The sequence below is a fragment of the Phacochoerus africanus genome, chromosome 2 (genome assembly GCF_016906955.1).
Source record: "Phacochoerus africanus isolate WHEZ1 chromosome 2, ROS_Pafr_v1, whole genome shotgun sequence".
NCBI lineage: Eukaryota > Metazoa > Chordata > Mammalia > Artiodactyla > Suidae > Phacochoerus > Phacochoerus africanus.
In genome coordinates this window covers 186448890-186466817 of record NC_062545.1, presented here as the reverse complement: position 1 = coordinate 186466817, position 17928 = coordinate 186448890, and the positions used below count along the sequence as shown (strand labels likewise).

The 17928-nt window shown below is 41.5% G+C and overlaps 1 protein-coding gene across 3 annotated transcripts in view; it reads left to right on the top strand.

Annotated features, from left to right (window-relative positions):
- Positions 1–17928, top strand: part of GCH1 (GTP cyclohydrolase 1) — a 108293-nt gene that overhangs the window by 38661 nt on the left and 51704 nt on the right. The window contains exons 3-6 of one of the 3 annotated variants that reach the window (XM_047767387.1): positions 553–608; positions 11798–11829; positions 12978–13062; positions 14055–16240. In XM_047767387.1, coding sequence (XP_047623343.1) covers positions 553–608; positions 11798–11829; positions 12978–13062; positions 14055–14181 — 300 coding nt within the window. In that variant the 3' untranslated portion in view covers positions 14182–16240. Of the gene's footprint in view, positions 1–552; positions 609–3952; positions 5209–11797; positions 11830–12977; positions 13063–14054; positions 16241–17928 lie in introns of those variants that run through there. The other 2 variants (XM_047767388.1, XM_047767389.1) reach the window with 2 other exon arrangements.

Sequence of the window (17928 nt, the reverse complement as noted above, 5' to 3'; positions counted from 1 at the left end):
GACAACATGACTCTTCATTATTAATTATTAATACACATCTCTAAAATACTCTTGCATGGAGTTCCCGTCAAGGTGCAGCAGTAACAAACCCGACTAGTATCCATGAGGATGCTGGTTTGATCCCTGGCCTCTCTCAGTGGGTATAAGGATTCGGTGTTGCTGCGACCTGTGGTCTAAATCACAGACATGGCTCTGATTTGACCCGTAGCCTGCGAACTTCCATATGCTGTGGTGCAGCCCTGAGAAGACCAAAAAACAAACAAAAACAAAATTCTTACTTATCCAGAGTAGCACTATCATAGACAAAATTAACAGTAACTTCACCAGGAAATACCATGGGTATACTTCAAGTTTGTCATTAATAGTCATTCTTAATATATTTTCCCTGTTAAGGCATTTATGTAACTGCTTCATTTTCTATGTCTTAAAGCTTCTAGATGTTTTAAAGTTGTGTTGAATGACATAGTAACTGTACTGTATGACATTTCCTTATTTTGTCCCAGTGAAGTTCCGTGTTTTCACTTAGCTCATGATCTCTGTCTCTTCTCTAAGGTCCATATCGGTTATCTTCCTAACAAGCAAGTTCTTGGCCTCAGCAAACTTGCTAGGTAAGTATGACAGTGTGGTGAATAAGACAACAGTTTGTAGGACTTGCCTCCACATGGTGAGAATCTCCAGGCTTTATATCTTGACCGATGTAGATCTAACTTGGAAGGTACAGTCCAAATTACAGTTGCAGCGACAGTATATATAGGCTTTAAGTCTTTGGTTGGTTTTTCTTACTGTTTTATAATACATGGTCTAAGTAAGATCAGCATGCTTGCTGTGCAAACATGGCTGCAGGCCCAGTCCCTGCCCAGTACCCTCTCTTCTAGCATGGATGCCAATCCTGCATCTTTCTTATGTACAAATCCTGGCACTGCCCCCTGGCTGGCTCAGATTGTCCATGTGTGAAAAGTGTGGAGTGGTTAGTTTTCGTATTACAAAAAGCTTAGCAGACCACATTGGGCCATGGTTTATTGTGTTTGTTTTTTTTTTTTTTCCTTTGAGTATTTGCTATCTTTATCTTATTTAAATGATTTTTATTTTTTCCATTATAGTTGGTTTAGATTGAGGCCATGGTCTTAACATGAACAAAGCAGTCTTCTCTAGACAACCACATTGCCTAGACCATGGGTAACACTTTAATAGAAATAGATTTGAGAGTAATCTAGTGAGCTCTTGGAAAAAAATAGTGACTTGGGGGTAGAAGGAAATAGTCTCTGGTTATTTCCTTTTCAAGTGAAAGAAAGAGCTCCCAATAATTAAGCTTTTATGAAATAGTACAGAAGAGTTAATTATGAGCATGTGGATTTGTCCTTACACTAATAAGATTAAAACATAAGGAAAAAAAGTAGAACAGTGGGCCAAAGAACTAAGTGTCTGTTACTCAGATAATTTGTAGAAGAAATTTCGATGAAGGGTCTATTAAAAAAAGAAACAAAACAGAAAACTAATATTTCATCCAGCTGCTTATTCCTTATAAGCAGTAGGAGTACTTAGGGAATGAAAAGTAATAAAGGTGAGTGTCTTAGCAAAACTTCACTGCTCATTTTAATCTCGTATGTGAAGTTTGTTATATGCTTGCCTTTAAATGAATGACCTTTCAGTGCCAGGGAAGTCAAATATCAAACAGTAAAACCTTAAGTAACAAGAAAATGCCAGAAGTGAGTTGGTCTGGTTTAACTCTAGTAGAATTCAAGAGTAAATTTAGTTTGAATAAAAATTCCTTTTGCTGCTGAAGGACAGTATTTGTTTCCTTGCCTTATAACAATTGCGTGAACACAGTTAAGTCTTGACTATAGCATTACAGTGCCTCAGGGAGCCATGGTTCATCTGTGGGGCACCTATTGTGAATGGACACAATGCTTGTTACCGTGGCCACTAGAGAGAAGGACACGGCCACTGCCCTCAAGGAGAGTGGGTTCAGAGGAGCCAGGACAGCTGTGGCCTGGCAGGGTCTCGACCCGGAGGTAGAGGGCTGAGTACAAGAGAAGTTCCTTTAGGTAGATAGTTCATGCATAAACAAAGGCAAATAAGAGGGTAGAAGCAGACACATGGGGGGGCTGAATGATCCAAGAGGCTTAGGCAGAGGTGACTGGAAGATAGTTAACAAGGGTAGGTAGGCATTAGACTACAAAAAGAGCATTTCTTCCCAATTTCTCTCTGCTGTAAAAGTCACATGTTAGACTTAAATACAAGTGAGTAAAGGGCAAGCTTTTCTTTCCTATTTCCATTCCCTAGAGTTACAGCTAAAGATCTTTCACTATCCTTCTGGACAATTTCAATGCAAACACAAACATGTAGCCTTAAAATTAGCTAAACAAAGCCAAAAGAAGATCATATCCTACAGTCTACACTACCTTCTTTGCCTTTTGCTTTTTAGGGCCGTACCTATGGCATATGGAAGTTCCCAGGCTAGGGGTCGAGTTGGAGCTGTAGATGCTGGCCTGCGCTCCACCACAGCAAGGCCAGATCTGAGCCATGTCTGTGACCTGCACTGGAGCTCGTGGCAACACCAAATCCTTAACCCACTGAGTGAGGCCAGGGATCAAACCTGCATCCTCATGGATACTAGTTGGGTTCATTACCCACCCAGCCACAACAGGAATACCACTTTTTTTAAATTCCTTGAACATCTTTTAGTCTAAAGACTCCAAGTTCCAGAGAGTTCCCGTTGTGGCTCAGCGGAAACGAATCTGACCAGCATACATGAGGACACAGGTTTGATCCCTGGAGTCATGCGGTGGGTTAAGGGTCTGGCGTTGACATGAGCTATGGTGTAGGTTGCAGGCTCTCAGATCCTGGGTTGCTGTGGCTATGGTATAGGCCATCGGCTACAGCTCTGATTGGACCCCTAGCCTGGGAACCCCCGTATGCCTCTGGTGTGGCCCAAAAAGAAAAAGAAAAAAACCCACAAAAAGTCCAAGTTCCTTTTAATGGCCACATAGTGTTTCTTTGTAATTTATTTAACCAGTCTTTGATACAGATAAGTATAGCCAGCAGTTTGAGACTATGGTCAAAAATGGGGGGAAAGCTTTGATGAACACATTTTTAGACATTTTCATACTTTGAGTCTAGAGTAAGCTTTGCTGGGTTAAGGGTAGCTGAATTTTCGATATTATCAAATTGCCCCTCTTTTTTGGAATATACCAATCTATATTCTAATACTAGATAAAAGACCTAGGTTTCTCTAATGATAGATAAAAGGCCTGGGTTTCTCTACCTTTTGCTAACACTGGCAAACACTGAAGACAGTAAAACCCAAACAGGCAAAAAGAGGTACCTAATTGTTTTAATTTGCACTTATTTAATCAAGTGAGGTTGAATTTTTTTCAGCAACCTCCTGCGCTTAGTCTTTGCTAGTCTTTCTATTGGATTGCTAGTCTTTTTGTTAGTGATTTGCATGAGCTCTCTGAATGTTAAAGCAACTAGGTCAATGTGCTGCAAATAATTTTTCCAGGCTTGTCATTTGTTTCTTGTTTTTCTAGTATTAATTTTTCCTGAAGTTTGACACTTATGCAGTCAAACTCATGTTTTGGGGGGTTATTTTTGTGTTAGAACTTTATTTCCTCTGGAATGGCAAGGAGTGAGGAGTCCCTCCACAGCTGCTGTGGGCTCCCTGCCCACTTCCTTCCCAGTATCATGCCACCTTGCTCTCCTTGCTGCCCCTCTCTCCGCCTTCATGTTCCTCTTGGATGTGTGAAATTGCTAATTCCTGTCTTCTTATATCTTGGGGTCCCTAAATCTGCTCTCATATCCTGTTATCATGTTCTCTTTCAAGGGTGGATTTGACAGCGCTGTCCCTTGCTAGCTCCATAGCTTTGAATAAAGTTTAAGCTTCTTACCTTAGCTGACAAGTCCCACTCGGATCTGGCTCCATTTCTTGCTGTCCTTTTGCTTTTTGCTGTAGCACACTTGAGAATTTGCATCCTGTGTCCACTCTGGCTTGTGAAGTCAAGTTATATGAAGGCACCAAAAATTCAAGATTTGCAAGGGTTAAACTACACCATCCATGGGTTCTTCTTGCAAAGGTATCACCAGATTACTCTCCCAGTTGCCGGAGGAGGAAGATGAGACAAAGCGTAATGCAAAAGAGACAGACAACCTAGCACAGATGTTTTCGGACTGGCAAGCACGCTATTTAAATAAGATGTCCATTGGGATAAAGCCAGCATCCAACCATGTTCCCCCCTGCCCCTTTTTAAAAAAATAAAAAAGTAAAAATCAAGGCAAAATTTGTCAAAGGGGATAAAATGGGTTTGAGAATGTCTGTATAAGAAAAGTAGTCATGAATCTTTGTCATATGGGTTCAAAATAGAACAGGAACTGCCTAGAGAAACTGACAAACCTGAAAGAAGTAGGAACACTAATTACTTCTGAATTTTTGAGATGGACAAAAAGGATATAGGATATATATAAATCAGAGTAATACAGTTTTGGACAAAAGGCAAGCTTAAACTTAAAACTGAACAGGCTGTTTAACAAGAAAACTAGAAATATAAAAATTTTAAAAACCTAGCAGTTTAATGTCATTTTTTTTTTGGACATTCCTTAGAGATGATAGAAAATCATGATGCTAACACTATATGTAAGTTGTGTACAGTCTTTAGTACAGAGTCATACTTTGGAACTAATACCAGCCCTCCCAAACTCTTCCAAAAGATTTAAGAGGGAATGCTTCCAAACTCATTTTTTCCAGACATTTCCCTGCTAGCAAACCAGACAAGGCCACTACAAGATGAAAATCCACAAAAATATTAGCAAACTCAATTCAGTAATACATTAAGATAATCATACACTATGCTCAAGTGGGATTTATTCCAAGGATACAAAAATGTTTCAATATCAGCAAACCATCATTGTGACACACCGCACAAAATGAAGGATAAAAAAAATCACGCAATCTAAATAGATTGTAGAATATCATTTGAAAAAACCTGATATCTATTCATGATAAAAAAAAAAGTTGAGTATAAAGGCAACATATTTCATTGCTTTGTATAAAGGCTATATGGCAAGCCCATGGCTAACATTTTACCTAACTGTGACAAGCTGAAAGCCTGAAGATCATAAGTTGCCTCTGAGAGAATAAATACTTTTATCTAGGAATGAGAGATTATATAACTAAGAAGATGATTTTAAAACTTTAAATCTTTATGAATATTTGTTTTAAAAAAAGAAGCAGAGATGGAAGGAAATGAATGAAGAATTGGAAAACCTGGATCAAGAGTTCTCTTGTGTGGAGTTCCCATTGTGGCACAGCAGAAATGAATCCGACTAGGAACCATGAGGTTGCGGGTTGGATCCCTGGCCTTGATCGGTGGGGTTAAGGATCCGGCATTACCATGAGCTGTGGTGTAGGTTGCAGACATAGCTCGGCTCCCAAATTGCTGTGGCTGTGGTGTAGGCCAGCAGCTGTAGCTCCGATGAGACCCCTAGTCTGGTAACTTCCATATGCCACAGAGGCAGCCCTTAAAAGCAAAAAAAAAAAAAAAAAAGTTCTCTTGAGATGCAGTAGGTTAAGGATCTCACATTGTCACTGTAGTAATTTGGGTTGCTGCTGTAGTGCAGATTTGATCCTTGGCCCAAGAACTTCCATATGCTATGGGCATAACCCCCCCGACCTCAAAAAAAAAAAAAAAAAAAGAAAACCTCAATTCGCTAGTAACCATTAGAAAAAGTGAAGTTAATACTGGGTGTGGGGGAAAGAGGCTAGATTGAATCCAAGCCAGAGTTGCAACAACTCCAGGTCGTTTAACCTATTGCACCAGGCCAGTGATCCAACCTGCATGGTGACCTGAGCTGCTGCAGTTGGATTCTTTTTTTTTTTTTTCTTTTTGCCTTTTCTAGGGCCGCTCCTGCGCCATATGGAGGTTCCCAGGCTAGAGGTCGAATGTGAACTGTAGCCGCCAGCCTACACCAGAGCCACAGCAACATGGGATCCGAGCCGCGTCTGCAACCTACACCACAGCTCACAGCAACACCAGATCCTTAACCTACTGAGCGAGGCCAGGGATTAAACCTTGCAACCTCATGGTTCTTGGTCGGATTTGTTAATCACAGCCACGACAGGAACTCCTTTTTTTTTTTTTATTTTTTAGGGCTGCGCCTGTGGCATATGCAAGTTCTAAGGCTAGGGGTCAAACTGGAGCTACAGCTGCCAGCCTACATCACAGCCACAGCAGTGCAGGCTTAGAGCCTCATCTGCAATCTACACTACAGCCCATAGCAACGCTGGCTCCTTTACCCACTGAATGAGGCCAGGGATCACACCCCCATCCTCATGGATACCAGTCAGGTTCTTAACCCACTGAGCCACAATGAGAACTCCTGCAGTCAGATTCTTAACTCACTGCACCACAGAAGAACTCCTCTAGGCATTCTTTTAAACTTCCAAGTAATTCCTAACTTGTGTTGTATCAAGAAATTAAGAGCATGGAAAAACCTGAAAAGCTATACAATTAATTTAATGATGCTGCTTGTCCCTGATAACAAAGCCTGTAAAGCTAATAACTATAGAGTAATCTTAATTTTGAGCATAGTTGTAAAAATCCTACTTATCAAAAAAACCTACCATAGGAGGTTACAGTTTCATCTTCAAGGGAGCTTTACTTCAAGAATACAATAATTCAGATTAAAATTGGAAACTACCAGTTCCAGGAGTATGGTAAACTAGATTGTAATGATTCTTCATGGAATAGCATGCTAAGATACAATGTGTGAATGTTTTATACACTGGGGGACATGTAAGGCAATTACCCTAAGAATCCACAGGAATTAGCCAACATTGGAGCCAAAGTTCTGTTTTCTCTGTTCTACCCTAAATGTTCTGGGGAGAGCAGGAAGAAGAACCTCTAGGTACCTATTCACTTAGGTTTTGGGTCAGAATTCACATTATCTATGTGGTCCTCAAAAACCCCAAGGCAGTGGGAGTTCCCATTGTGGCTTAGCAATAACAAACCCAGCTAGTATACATGAGGATGCAGGTGTGATGCCTGGCCTTGCTCAGTGGGTTGAGGATCTGGCATTGCCACAAACTGCAGTGTAGGTCAGAGATGTGGCTCGGAGCTGGTGTTGCTGTGGCTGTGGTGTAGGCCAGTAGTTGCAGCTTTGATTGGGCCCTAAGCCCAGGAACTCTATTTGCTGTGGGTACAGCCCTAAAAAGGGAAATACAACAAAACAAAAATATCCAAGGCAGTGATTTAAGATGTCACTAAGAAGGTAAGCTTCTAGCACCTAGCAGAAACAAGTGCTTGTTGGGATACTTTTATCCAGGCTTCAAAGAATTTCCACAAGTGTTAAGATCACATGTTTACCCAAAGTAAAAGAAATCCACCACGAGCCAGTCAGCTCAAACAAATGGTCAAGGAGGGCAGATACCAGAGTTATCAGATACATACTATACAACAAAGTGTGTTAGAAAATAAGAGTACCGAAAAGTTAAGAAATGCTCCGAAATAGCTCGACAGTTTGGAAGATGACCAAATACAACTTCTAGGGGAAAAAAACATGTGGTATTAGAATCTGAAGCCTAAAACACATTAAACAGCAGATTTGGCATAGCTGAAAATTAGTGTACTCGAAGAAAGGTCTGAAGAAGTTGCACAGAATACAACAGACAAGTGGAAAATATGAAATGAGAATGGAAGACTGAGAAGTCTAATATGCTGTTAACTCAAATTCCTGGATGCGAGAGGCAATAGGTAGGTGCAGTATTAAAGAAGTTTACATCTAAAGATATTTCCACAGCACATACAGTATGTCAGTCTTCAGATCCAGGAAGCCTAATAAATCCCAAATAGGACAAATAAAATTAAATCTCCACCTAGACACAATATAGAAGATGGCAGAGTACACAAATCCAAAACCATAAAAGCAGCCACACAGAAAGTGTTACCTACAGGTTAACAGCGATTAGACTGACCATGGGTTTGCCAATGGCAGTACTGAGAAGGAGAGAAATGTCAGTGTCAAACTAAAATTTTCTTCCCAACAAATTCCTCTCAGCAGGTTATCTTGAAGAATGAAGGCAAAATAAAGATTTTTTAATTCAGGGAAGCTGTATGTTGCTTGCACTCTGCAGGCCTTGTAGTTGCCCACCCTCAAGACTAAAGAAAGAGTCCAGAGACAGCAGAGATATTAACAGTTTAGGAGTTCCCGTTGTAGCTCAATGGGTTAAGAACCTGACATATTCTCTGTGAGGATGTGGCCTCACTTAGTGGGTTAAGGATCTGGTGTTGCATGGCGTGGGCTGGTATCTCCGATTCAACCCCTAGCCCAGGAACTTCCATGTGCCACAGGTGCAGCCTTAGAAAACCAAGAAACAGTTCAGTGCCTAGAGGAATCTTACAAGTCCGAAGCAAGGTCCTGAAGGGACACTCCACGGTGTATAGCAACAACCTTCACTACTGGGTTAGATGGAGGCTATCATTTATAAGGGAGAATTGACATCAAGTTGACTTATCACGTTACCAGGGAAATGAGCAGCTGGGGCAGGGGGCCAGCACCTAGGCAGTTACTGATTTAGTGCTATAATTAGAAGGATTGGATAGTCATGTGCATGAAGCGGGGCCTGGTCAAGGCAGGAATGAACGTAGAGCAAGAGAACAGCCATCTTACTTGGCCTGACCACACACTCCGCTCCTACACACCCTGCATGACCTTTACAATCTTGGTACCCCGCCTCTTCCATGATAGCCCTGGAGTCAGGTATGTAGGGGGCATTGCAACCAGATACCACAAATATAATGCAGAGTGCAGCAGCTAAAGTGTAGCAAGAATAAGCCAGGCACTTACTGGGTCAGGTTTTCATGGAGTCAAGAGGAGGATGGCACTGGCATCTCCCCATAGACCCCGCACTAAGACTCAAGTGCAGTGAGGCCACTCTTGTCCCCCAGTCTGTGAACAGATTCCTTCTATTCAGGCTAGGGATGAAATGCTAAGATGTTTAAGAGGCACAATACAGGGATGACCCTTAAGCAAAACATTATTGGTATCAGCATTCTGAGATATTAACACCTCTGCCTGTGGTTTTTGTCCTGACCTGCAGCTCCCTACCACCTGTCCACCCTCAGTCCCCACAGCCAATGCTAAATACCGGAGAGGAGGTCTGACAGGCCAGAGGGTTAATATAAATTAGGAGCCTTTTCCAGGAGAGGTCCAGAGTAATTACTTCATTAGTCTTAGGTGGGCAGGTAGAAGAGAGGTGAAATCTCTAAGACTCTTCCTAATCTTATTTCCTATAGGGTGGTAAACCCAAATCACCTGAGACTTACCTCCCAGTCCCAGGGCCATTTTCTAATGTACTCCCCTGGGGGTAGATACTGTGGCAACGGGCAAAAGTGAGTTATTGTCCTGACCGACAGTTGGCAAGGGTCCTTCTGTGGTCAACAGCTGAACTGGGGTGGCGCTAATTGCTTCTTAGTTAATGTGACGTAGGCACTGGGTCAGTTGCTCCTGGGATGTTTGATGCATAGGGCTCCAGTTAGCCTCCTTCTCCACCTGAGAGCAGGATTCCCATCATAATTGTTAAGTAGTCCTTAACATCCTTTCAATGGCCCTGGCAGTAGTGGGGTTGTAAGGCAGGTGAAAATGCTAGTGTCATTTCCATCAGCCCATTTTTGAACTTCATGGCTGGTAACATGAATTTCTTGGTCACCGTCGATGTCCACGGGGGTCCTGTTTGTCATGCATGGCTGTTCTAGACCCCAGGTAGTATTTTTGTGCATTGCTCCATGACTCAGGCCTTTTTAAATGTCTTTCACCTGCTGTAACACATTGCTGACTGCATGTAGCTGCTGCTTCATCAGACTGTATTGTTGCTCTGCCCCCCTCCATTGCTGGGGGACTAGAAGCCCAAGGGTACTCTTGTAATTTTGCCATTGCCACAGGCCCCAAACCCTTCCAGGTAACTGGCCATGTCCAATTCCCAGGCCTGTCCTGGAGCTAGTACCTCTAAGGCTTGTGTCTGTAACTGTTTAGGGTGGGGTGTTGGGGTATGCCTAATTTTGTAGATATTTTAAGTCTGGGGGATTTTGTATTCACCAGCTATCCCCAGGCAGTCAAATGAGCTAGGAGCTTGGGGGCTATTTTTAAACTGGACAAAGACTCTGAGGTTAGCAGGCTCCTGTTGATATAATGGGGGGGGGGGGACCTCTTATGGTAGCCAGCTGCACAGGGCCCCACATTGCCAGTGGAGGGCCACTTTGGGATCCCCCCATGACTTTCTGTTCCCCATCCTCAGTTCCTGACCTCTCTGCATTCGTGGGCGTTTCCTCAGCCTCTTGGCTGGCCTGCACCTCTTAGGCCTCCAAGCCTTGTAATTGCCCAGCCTCAAGACAGAAGAAAGTGCCTAGAGACAGCAACAGAGACATCAACAGTTTATAGAGGATGGGGGAAATCTTACAAGTCCAAAGCCAGGTCCTGGAGTGACATCCCAGCATGCAGGCAACAATCTCTGCTTTGCGGGGTAGAGGGAAGCTTCCATTTATAGGGGAAACTGACCTCCGGTTGGCTCATCAGTTACCAGGGAAACGAGCAGCTGGGGCAGGAGGCAAGCACATAGGTGGTTACTGATTTAGCCCTGTAATTAGAAGGATTGGATAGTTATGTGCCTGAAGCAGGGTCTGGTCGAGCCAGGGACCTACAGAGAGCAAGAGAATGGCCATCTTGTGTGGCCCCACCATAGGCTACATGATTGTCTTTAATGTTGAGAAGACGGAAATTCAACACCTTTTCCTTACTTGAAAGAGAAAAACGAATAAACTAGGAATAAGAAGTACAAACTCTCTGAGCCAAGGGGCCCTGTTCGCCACACAATCATATATACACAGAAGGCCCTCAATAACAAATGACCCTCTTTTGGCACGACAGGCGCTCTACCTACTAGAAACACGCAGGCGCCTGGAGGGAGTAAAACGCTGGAGGCTTTCCTATTGGAGGAGGGCGGCCCGCCTGCGACTGACTTCACTGGCTGGCAAGTCCGCAGGTCTGAGTGGTGCGTTGGGGGAAAAGGGCCTTAATACATCTCATAGGCCAACTGATGCTTAAATTGAGTCCAAATTCATGCCTAAACGGCCAAATGTTAAAAGAAAGAGCCTTCACGTGGAGGTGATCCTCAAATGCGTAATTCTGAGGCCATCCTTACATTTTACAGCCAGAGTATAAAATGTCGAACGGGGACATTCATCACCTGACAGACTGTGTCATGAGCCTTTATTCGGGGGGGATTAATCCTACTGAGTGCTGCTGTAACCCTCTATTACAAAGAGGTATCTGAAGGAGTCTGCTTAGCTCTAATCTGATTATCCTAATAGGTTTAGTTGGTACGTAGCTGACGTGGGTCTGCTATTAATTAACGAATAGTCTTTATTTTTAATTTGAACTTTAAGCACTGATTAAACAATATGATTAATTAGAACATATGAGACTTGGCCTAAACTTGATGACTTGTGAGCTTAAAAATTACTCATCTCTAATTGTTGTTTTTCCTAAGTGAACGTTACACTTAATTCTCTCTCTTTGAGGACTTAGGGAAGCCCAACTCTGTGTCATGGTTGGTGGTCTCCTTTAGACTCTCCCTCTTGTCATTTTTTTTTTTTGATCGTTTTGCATCTTTCTATTCTCTTCCTATAAGCATTTATCCCCTGCCCACAACCTACAATTGCTTCAGTAAAGCAATTATTCTTTAGTCTTATGAGGAAGCCTTTACCAATTTCACTTCAATTTATAATTAAAACAATTCTTTCTCTTCTAGGATTGTAGAAATCTATAGTAGAAGATTACAAGGTAAGCTTTTAAACTTTTATTTATAGAAAAACATTTTTTCTTAAGGAAAAAGTATTTTTTGTTCTTACTATGATACATATATCTTATAAAAATTAAAGCTGCATAGGAATATAAAACAGAAAGTCTGCTGTGTTTCAAGCCTCCAGAACAAATCATTGTATTGGCACATTCCTTCACATTTTATTGCATATACCAAAATTTTAGAATCAATTTATTTTTATTGTCATATTTGAAAATTGGCTTTGCCTTTTTTCCATCCTTTTTCTTCATTTAACAAATCTTGAACACTTTTTTTCCACATACATGTAACCATCTCATTTTGCTGGCTGTGCTCTGGCTTGATTTAACCAATTCCTGCTCTGATATTTGGAGATTTTTTTCACTTTTCAAATAGCTGCAGTGAACACTTTTGTGTTTTCAAAGATGTTGTTTATTCAGCATAGAAACTGCATTATTTAGGTTAAATCATTGGTTTTCAACATTGCTCTAAGTACAATTCGGTAATTGGACTGTAGCCTTTTTGCAAGCTATTTATTCATTTGCCCTACTCTGCCCCCCGAGGGTTGCAGGGGGAGGCTTGTCAATTTTCTCTTGGTCTTTCTGCACACCTAAGAGAGTCTTCATTCTAATCCTCCAGCACTACTGGAGGGCACCTGGGGTTCCTGGGTTCCTTTTGGCACCTGTACTACAGGGGAGGGAATTGAACAGGGGGCCTCCTGTGGCCCAGGAGGTATGGTATGTCTTGGCTCTTAAGCCTCACTGATGTCTTGCTTTTTCTTTTTTCTTTTTATTTCTTTTCTTTTTTGGGGGAGGGGCTTCCACCTGCGGCGTATGGAGGTTCCCAGGCTAGGAGTCAAATTGGAGCTGTAGCTGCCGGCCTACACCACAGCCACAGCAACACAGGATTGGAGCCACGTCTGCGACCTACACCACAGCTCATGGCAACGCCGGATCCTTAACCCGCTGATGGAGGCCAGGGATCGAACCTGAGTCCTCATGGGTGCTAGTTGGGTTCGTTAGCCACTGAGCCATGACAGGAACTCCTGAGGTCTTGCTTTTTAAGATTTCAAATATTCTAGCAACAACAAAATCTCCCAGCTATCTGTTCATGTCAAACTTCTAAACTGAGCTCCCCATTACACCCACAGTTCAAGAACGTCTTACAAAACAAATTGCTGTAGCAATCACAGAGGCCTTGCGACCTGCTGGAGTCGGAGTAGTGGTTGAAGCAACGTAAGTCTGTACCTGCCTTTAATAATGTCACAGTGGTTTTTTTGGGGGTGGGGGGTGTACAGAGTCAGAGATTTAGGTATAGTAAAACTGCACAACAGTAAGGTTTTATGTCTTCTTCGAATTTCTTCTTTAACTCTTTGTTGCTCTAAGAGTTTTCCTAATATTTTGTCACACATTTAAAAAATAAAGTGAGCTGAGAATAGGTACAAAGGGCAGCTGACGACACGGAGAATAAGTTATGAGAATGGCGCATGTGCTGTGGGCCGTTTTCATCTGTTCTTTGGCCTGGCCTGAAGTGTGTACTGTGGATGCTGACCACCTTCACCTACTGTGGTCACCATTCTCTGGATTCTGCCTGGTCAGACCAGCAGGCTTCAGTGTTTCTCTGAAGACCTGAGCTAGCTTAGTACTGTCTTGGTCCTGAAGATGGATTGAGTGAGAATTCTAAATTTCTTTTCGTCTAGAAGTTGTGTATTTCTGGAGACCTTTTCCATTAGTATCAATGAGGAAGAAAATTCTATTTTTCCCTCTTCCTACTAGATGCTTTAGGGCTTGACCTCTGATAAGGTAAAAGCTATAAGACTTAGAAACTTAAAAATAGAAAAGTTTAGGCCAAATTTGTCTACAAAGTGACATTTTGACATACTCAGTAAACTCAGCTGAATCAGATTTAATCACTTGGGCTGCTTTTTAAAAAAAACACATCTGGAGTTCCCGTCATGGCTCAGAGGAAACCAATCTGACTGTGTATCCATCAGGCTGCAGGTTGGATCCCTGGCCTTGCTCAGTGAGTTAAGGATCCAGCGTTGCTGTGGCTGTGGTGTAGGCCAGTGTCTACAGTTCCAATTTGACCCCTAGTCTGGGAACCTCCATATGCCGTGGTTACGGCCCTAAAAGACAAATAATGATATTAAATGAAATAAAATAAAAATAAAAAAACAAATCTGCAGTTGTCTACTCCTTGAAACCATCTTTGTTGCCTTGTTTTGTAGACACATGTGTATGGTAATGCGAGGGGTGCAGAAAATGAACAGTAGAACCGTGACCAGCACAATGTTGGGGGTGTTCCGGGAGGACCCCAAGACCCGGGAAGAGTTTCTGACTCTCATTAAGAGCTGAACCTCAGCGTGTGCCACGTGGTTTACAGATTGTGCCACTAGTAGTGTCGTTTAGTCTTAATTGTTTGTATATTCCATTTCCAGTTGTTACAGACGTGAACTGTATTCCTTGTCACTAATCGTATTTAATAATTATTTATAGCAAATCAAATAAAGATAATTAATAAAGGGGTGAGCCCTCTACTTTCTTCTTGCCACCTTTTAGTGGCAACATGCAAGCAAACTGCCAGTAGTGTAGGTTATTTGCATAAAACCACTGCCTTTCAAGTAACCTGAGGGTGCTGGGAAGAGAGAAGAATGTGTGTATTTTGCTCAGAGTATGGTGATTTGATTGAGAAGCATAGAAGTGTTGGGAATGGAAGAAAACTATGGCCGATATATTTATTTTATCTTCCCCAAACAAAAATGCTGTAGTGCTTAAAATAATTTATGTACAGTGTGCAGCATTGTCTGCAAATTCAAAGTCCAGTAGGCTCCACTTTAATCATGTTTATTTAACTGCCGGTGACAATTTATTTTTTACGTATTTATTTTTTAACTATCCAGTTGTAACATATGTCACCAAAGGAAAGTACTGGAATATCTATGTTTTTTATTTTACTATGAGTTAAAAAGGCAATTTCTATCTTGTATTCTTTTTAAAATTCAAGTACAGGGAATTCGTTCCTGGCGTTGTTTACGAGTGTATTCTCATGTCAACATACAGGGATTTAGACATTTAACTCTCTGTGCCTTGATGAGAATATCATACCATTTAGAGAGTAGATACCTTCGCCTTTTTAAAAAAAGCCATTATTTTATAAGACTTAGTACTGACACTGCAAATAATTACTTCTCACAGTTCTGCCTTTACACGTTTCTTGGGAGCTTACTTTGTATGTTCCCTGTAGATGCCTCAAAACTTTTTTTTTTTTAACTTATCAAATATTTTTCTAAGTTTTTCCAGAAACTTTTGAAAGTGTCCATCCTTTCAGGTCTGCAGAACCATAGCTTCCATGAACATGAGAGAATGCAGACTCTCACTGCTGACTGTGTTGAGCTATGTCCCCTGTCTAATGAAAGCTGTACTGTTGATATCTGTGAAAATGCACTGTAATTTTCTGGAATGATTGGAGAATACTGGAAGCCCCTGTACTGATTTTCCTTGTGGTCCATGTGGATCTTGTCTTCTGTGTAACTCCTCAAGTGGGATAGATCTTTTAGTCTAGGATGCTGCTGCCTTATTACTGATTATCTTAAAATGTCCTCTGCTGGGGCAGTGTGGGCCAAATTAAAACAAGCAAACAACACTCCCCCCACCCCCACCCCCACCCCCGCCACAATCCTCTGCAAAAACAAACAAAATTATTCCATGAGGTCTCTTACTTGGCTGACACTGCGCTCTTCAAATTTATCCCATTACCTTAAGAAGGGTTGGCTACAGTGCTTGCTGGAACGCTAGTCCCATCCCTACCACTCGGATGCCATTTGGCTTCTGCTAGGGCAAGATGGCAGAGGTATTTTTGTTTGTTTGTTTTTCAATTCTTTCCTACTTCTAGTTCCTTTTGTTTTTCTGTATTTGGGGTTTCTAAAGTAGAGTGGTGGTTGATTTTTAGTTCCTCTTAAAATCTAACCTGATCAGACATTATCCCACTTAACATTTAGACATTTAGAGATAAACCCTCAGCTCATGTTATACTTTAAAGTTTTTGCAGGTGTGATTTGGAGGACCAAAGAAATTGCTAGCTATTAATTCATCTTTCTGAGATCAACTGTATTCCTTTTTAATGACTCTTTATTCTAACATTCCCTAGAAGTGTCCTCATAAAAGTCTAAAGTATCCACAGTATTGGTCTGGAGTATTGGTAAATGCAAAGTAATAACCTTGTCTGTTTTACTCTGGTCTGTAGTACTCCAAAATTACCTTTTCATATCCATGGCCTTGAGTCCATTTTGGGGGTTTTTTAAGAATTTGATGCATTTAAATACACTGTTCGATTTAATTGTTTGAATTTTATGTATGGTGTATATTGTTCCTGAAGTTGGTTTTATTTAAATTATTAAAGTGTTACGACTTTGTTCTTGTGAAAGTATTTTCTTTTTGAACCATTGGTATAGATACATCAATAAATTCAGTTATTTTAATTGCATTCTGTTTTAGCAAAGATACCCTTCATAAGGGCTTCTTTCAACCATCAAACTATTAGAATATGAATTCCAGAATATAAGTTTACTCCAGGCTCTCCGTTTCCCTTTGGTATTTAGTTTAAGTATTACTGTCCTCACCCTCCTGCAGTAAGGGGAAGAGGAGATCTGGGGTAAGAACAGAGAATCTGAGTGACCCTCATGTCCCTGTTCTAAGCCTAAGTTTGGGTAATCACAGCTCCTGAGAACTGGCCTTGCTTTCTATGTGGGAGCAGCTGGGGAAGGAAGAGATGGCTGGGGCAGGAGCTGGGCAATGCAGGGAGTGGAAGAGTTCCCCTCCCTTTTCTAGGGAACAGCCTGCCTGGCAAAACTTTCGAGTAGGAGCAAAGGTTTTGCTGCTTCTTTTGTGTCTGTGTCTGGTGACCTCATCATTCCCTCTCTCAGGTAGTCTTCTCCCCGTTTTCATTTCCACCTAAGCAGGGGCCTAGCCCTCAGTGGTTGTCAGCCTGTCCAGGTGCTAGCACTGAGGTGGCCTGCCTCTCCTCCAAGCCTGTGGCCTGTGGGTAGTAAACCTAATCACCTAAACAGGAGTGCATGAGATATTCCTAAAACCACAGCTCACAGGCGTCAGTAAAACAATGAACTGCTCAGTAAGCCCAGGTTGCTGCTCCTGAGTTTTTTTGCCAAAGATTGAATTTGTCAAAAGAAGAACACAGATGGAAGAATTACACTCTCAGATTTCAGACTATACTACAAAGCTACTGTTATCAAAACACCATGGTACTGGCACAAAAGCAGATGCTCCTGAGAGCATCGATGAAACAGAATAGAGACCCCAAAAATAAACTCATGCACTTATGATCAGTTAATCTGTGACAGAGGAGGCAAGAATATACAGCAGAGAAAAGATAGTCTCTTCAATAAGTGACTGGGAAAACTAGATGGCTACATGTAAAAGAATGAAATTAAAACATTCTCTAATACCATGTGCAAACATAAAATAAAACCTAAATGTACGATTGGATTCCATAAAACTAGAGGAAAACATGGACACTCCTTGGCATAAATCACAGCAATATTTTTGGAATCCATCTCCTAGAGTAATGGAAATAAAGGCAAAAAAACCCCACAAAAACCCAAAAAACCCAATGGGACCTAATTAAACTTAAAAGCTTTTTTTTGCACAGCAAAGGAAACCATAAGCAAAATGAAAAGATGACCCATGGAATGGGAGAAAATGTTTGCAAACCAATAGGTATTAATTTTCAAAATATATAAGCAGCTTATACAAGTTAACATCAAAAAATAAACAATGCAATCAAAAAATAGGCCAAAGACCTGAATAGACATTTTTCCAAAGAAGACAAACAGATGACCCATAAGCACTTGAAAAGATTTTCAATATCTCTAATAGAGAAGAGCAAATCAAAACCACAGTGAGGTATTACACTACCACCTCACACCTGTTAGAATGGCCATTATCAGAAAGTTTACAAACAATAAATGCTGGATTGGGAACCCTCCTGCGCTGTTGGTGAGAATGTAAATTGGTGCAGCCACTAGGGAGAACAGTATGAAGTTTCCTTTAACAGCTAAAAATAGAGTTACCATATGATCTAGCAGT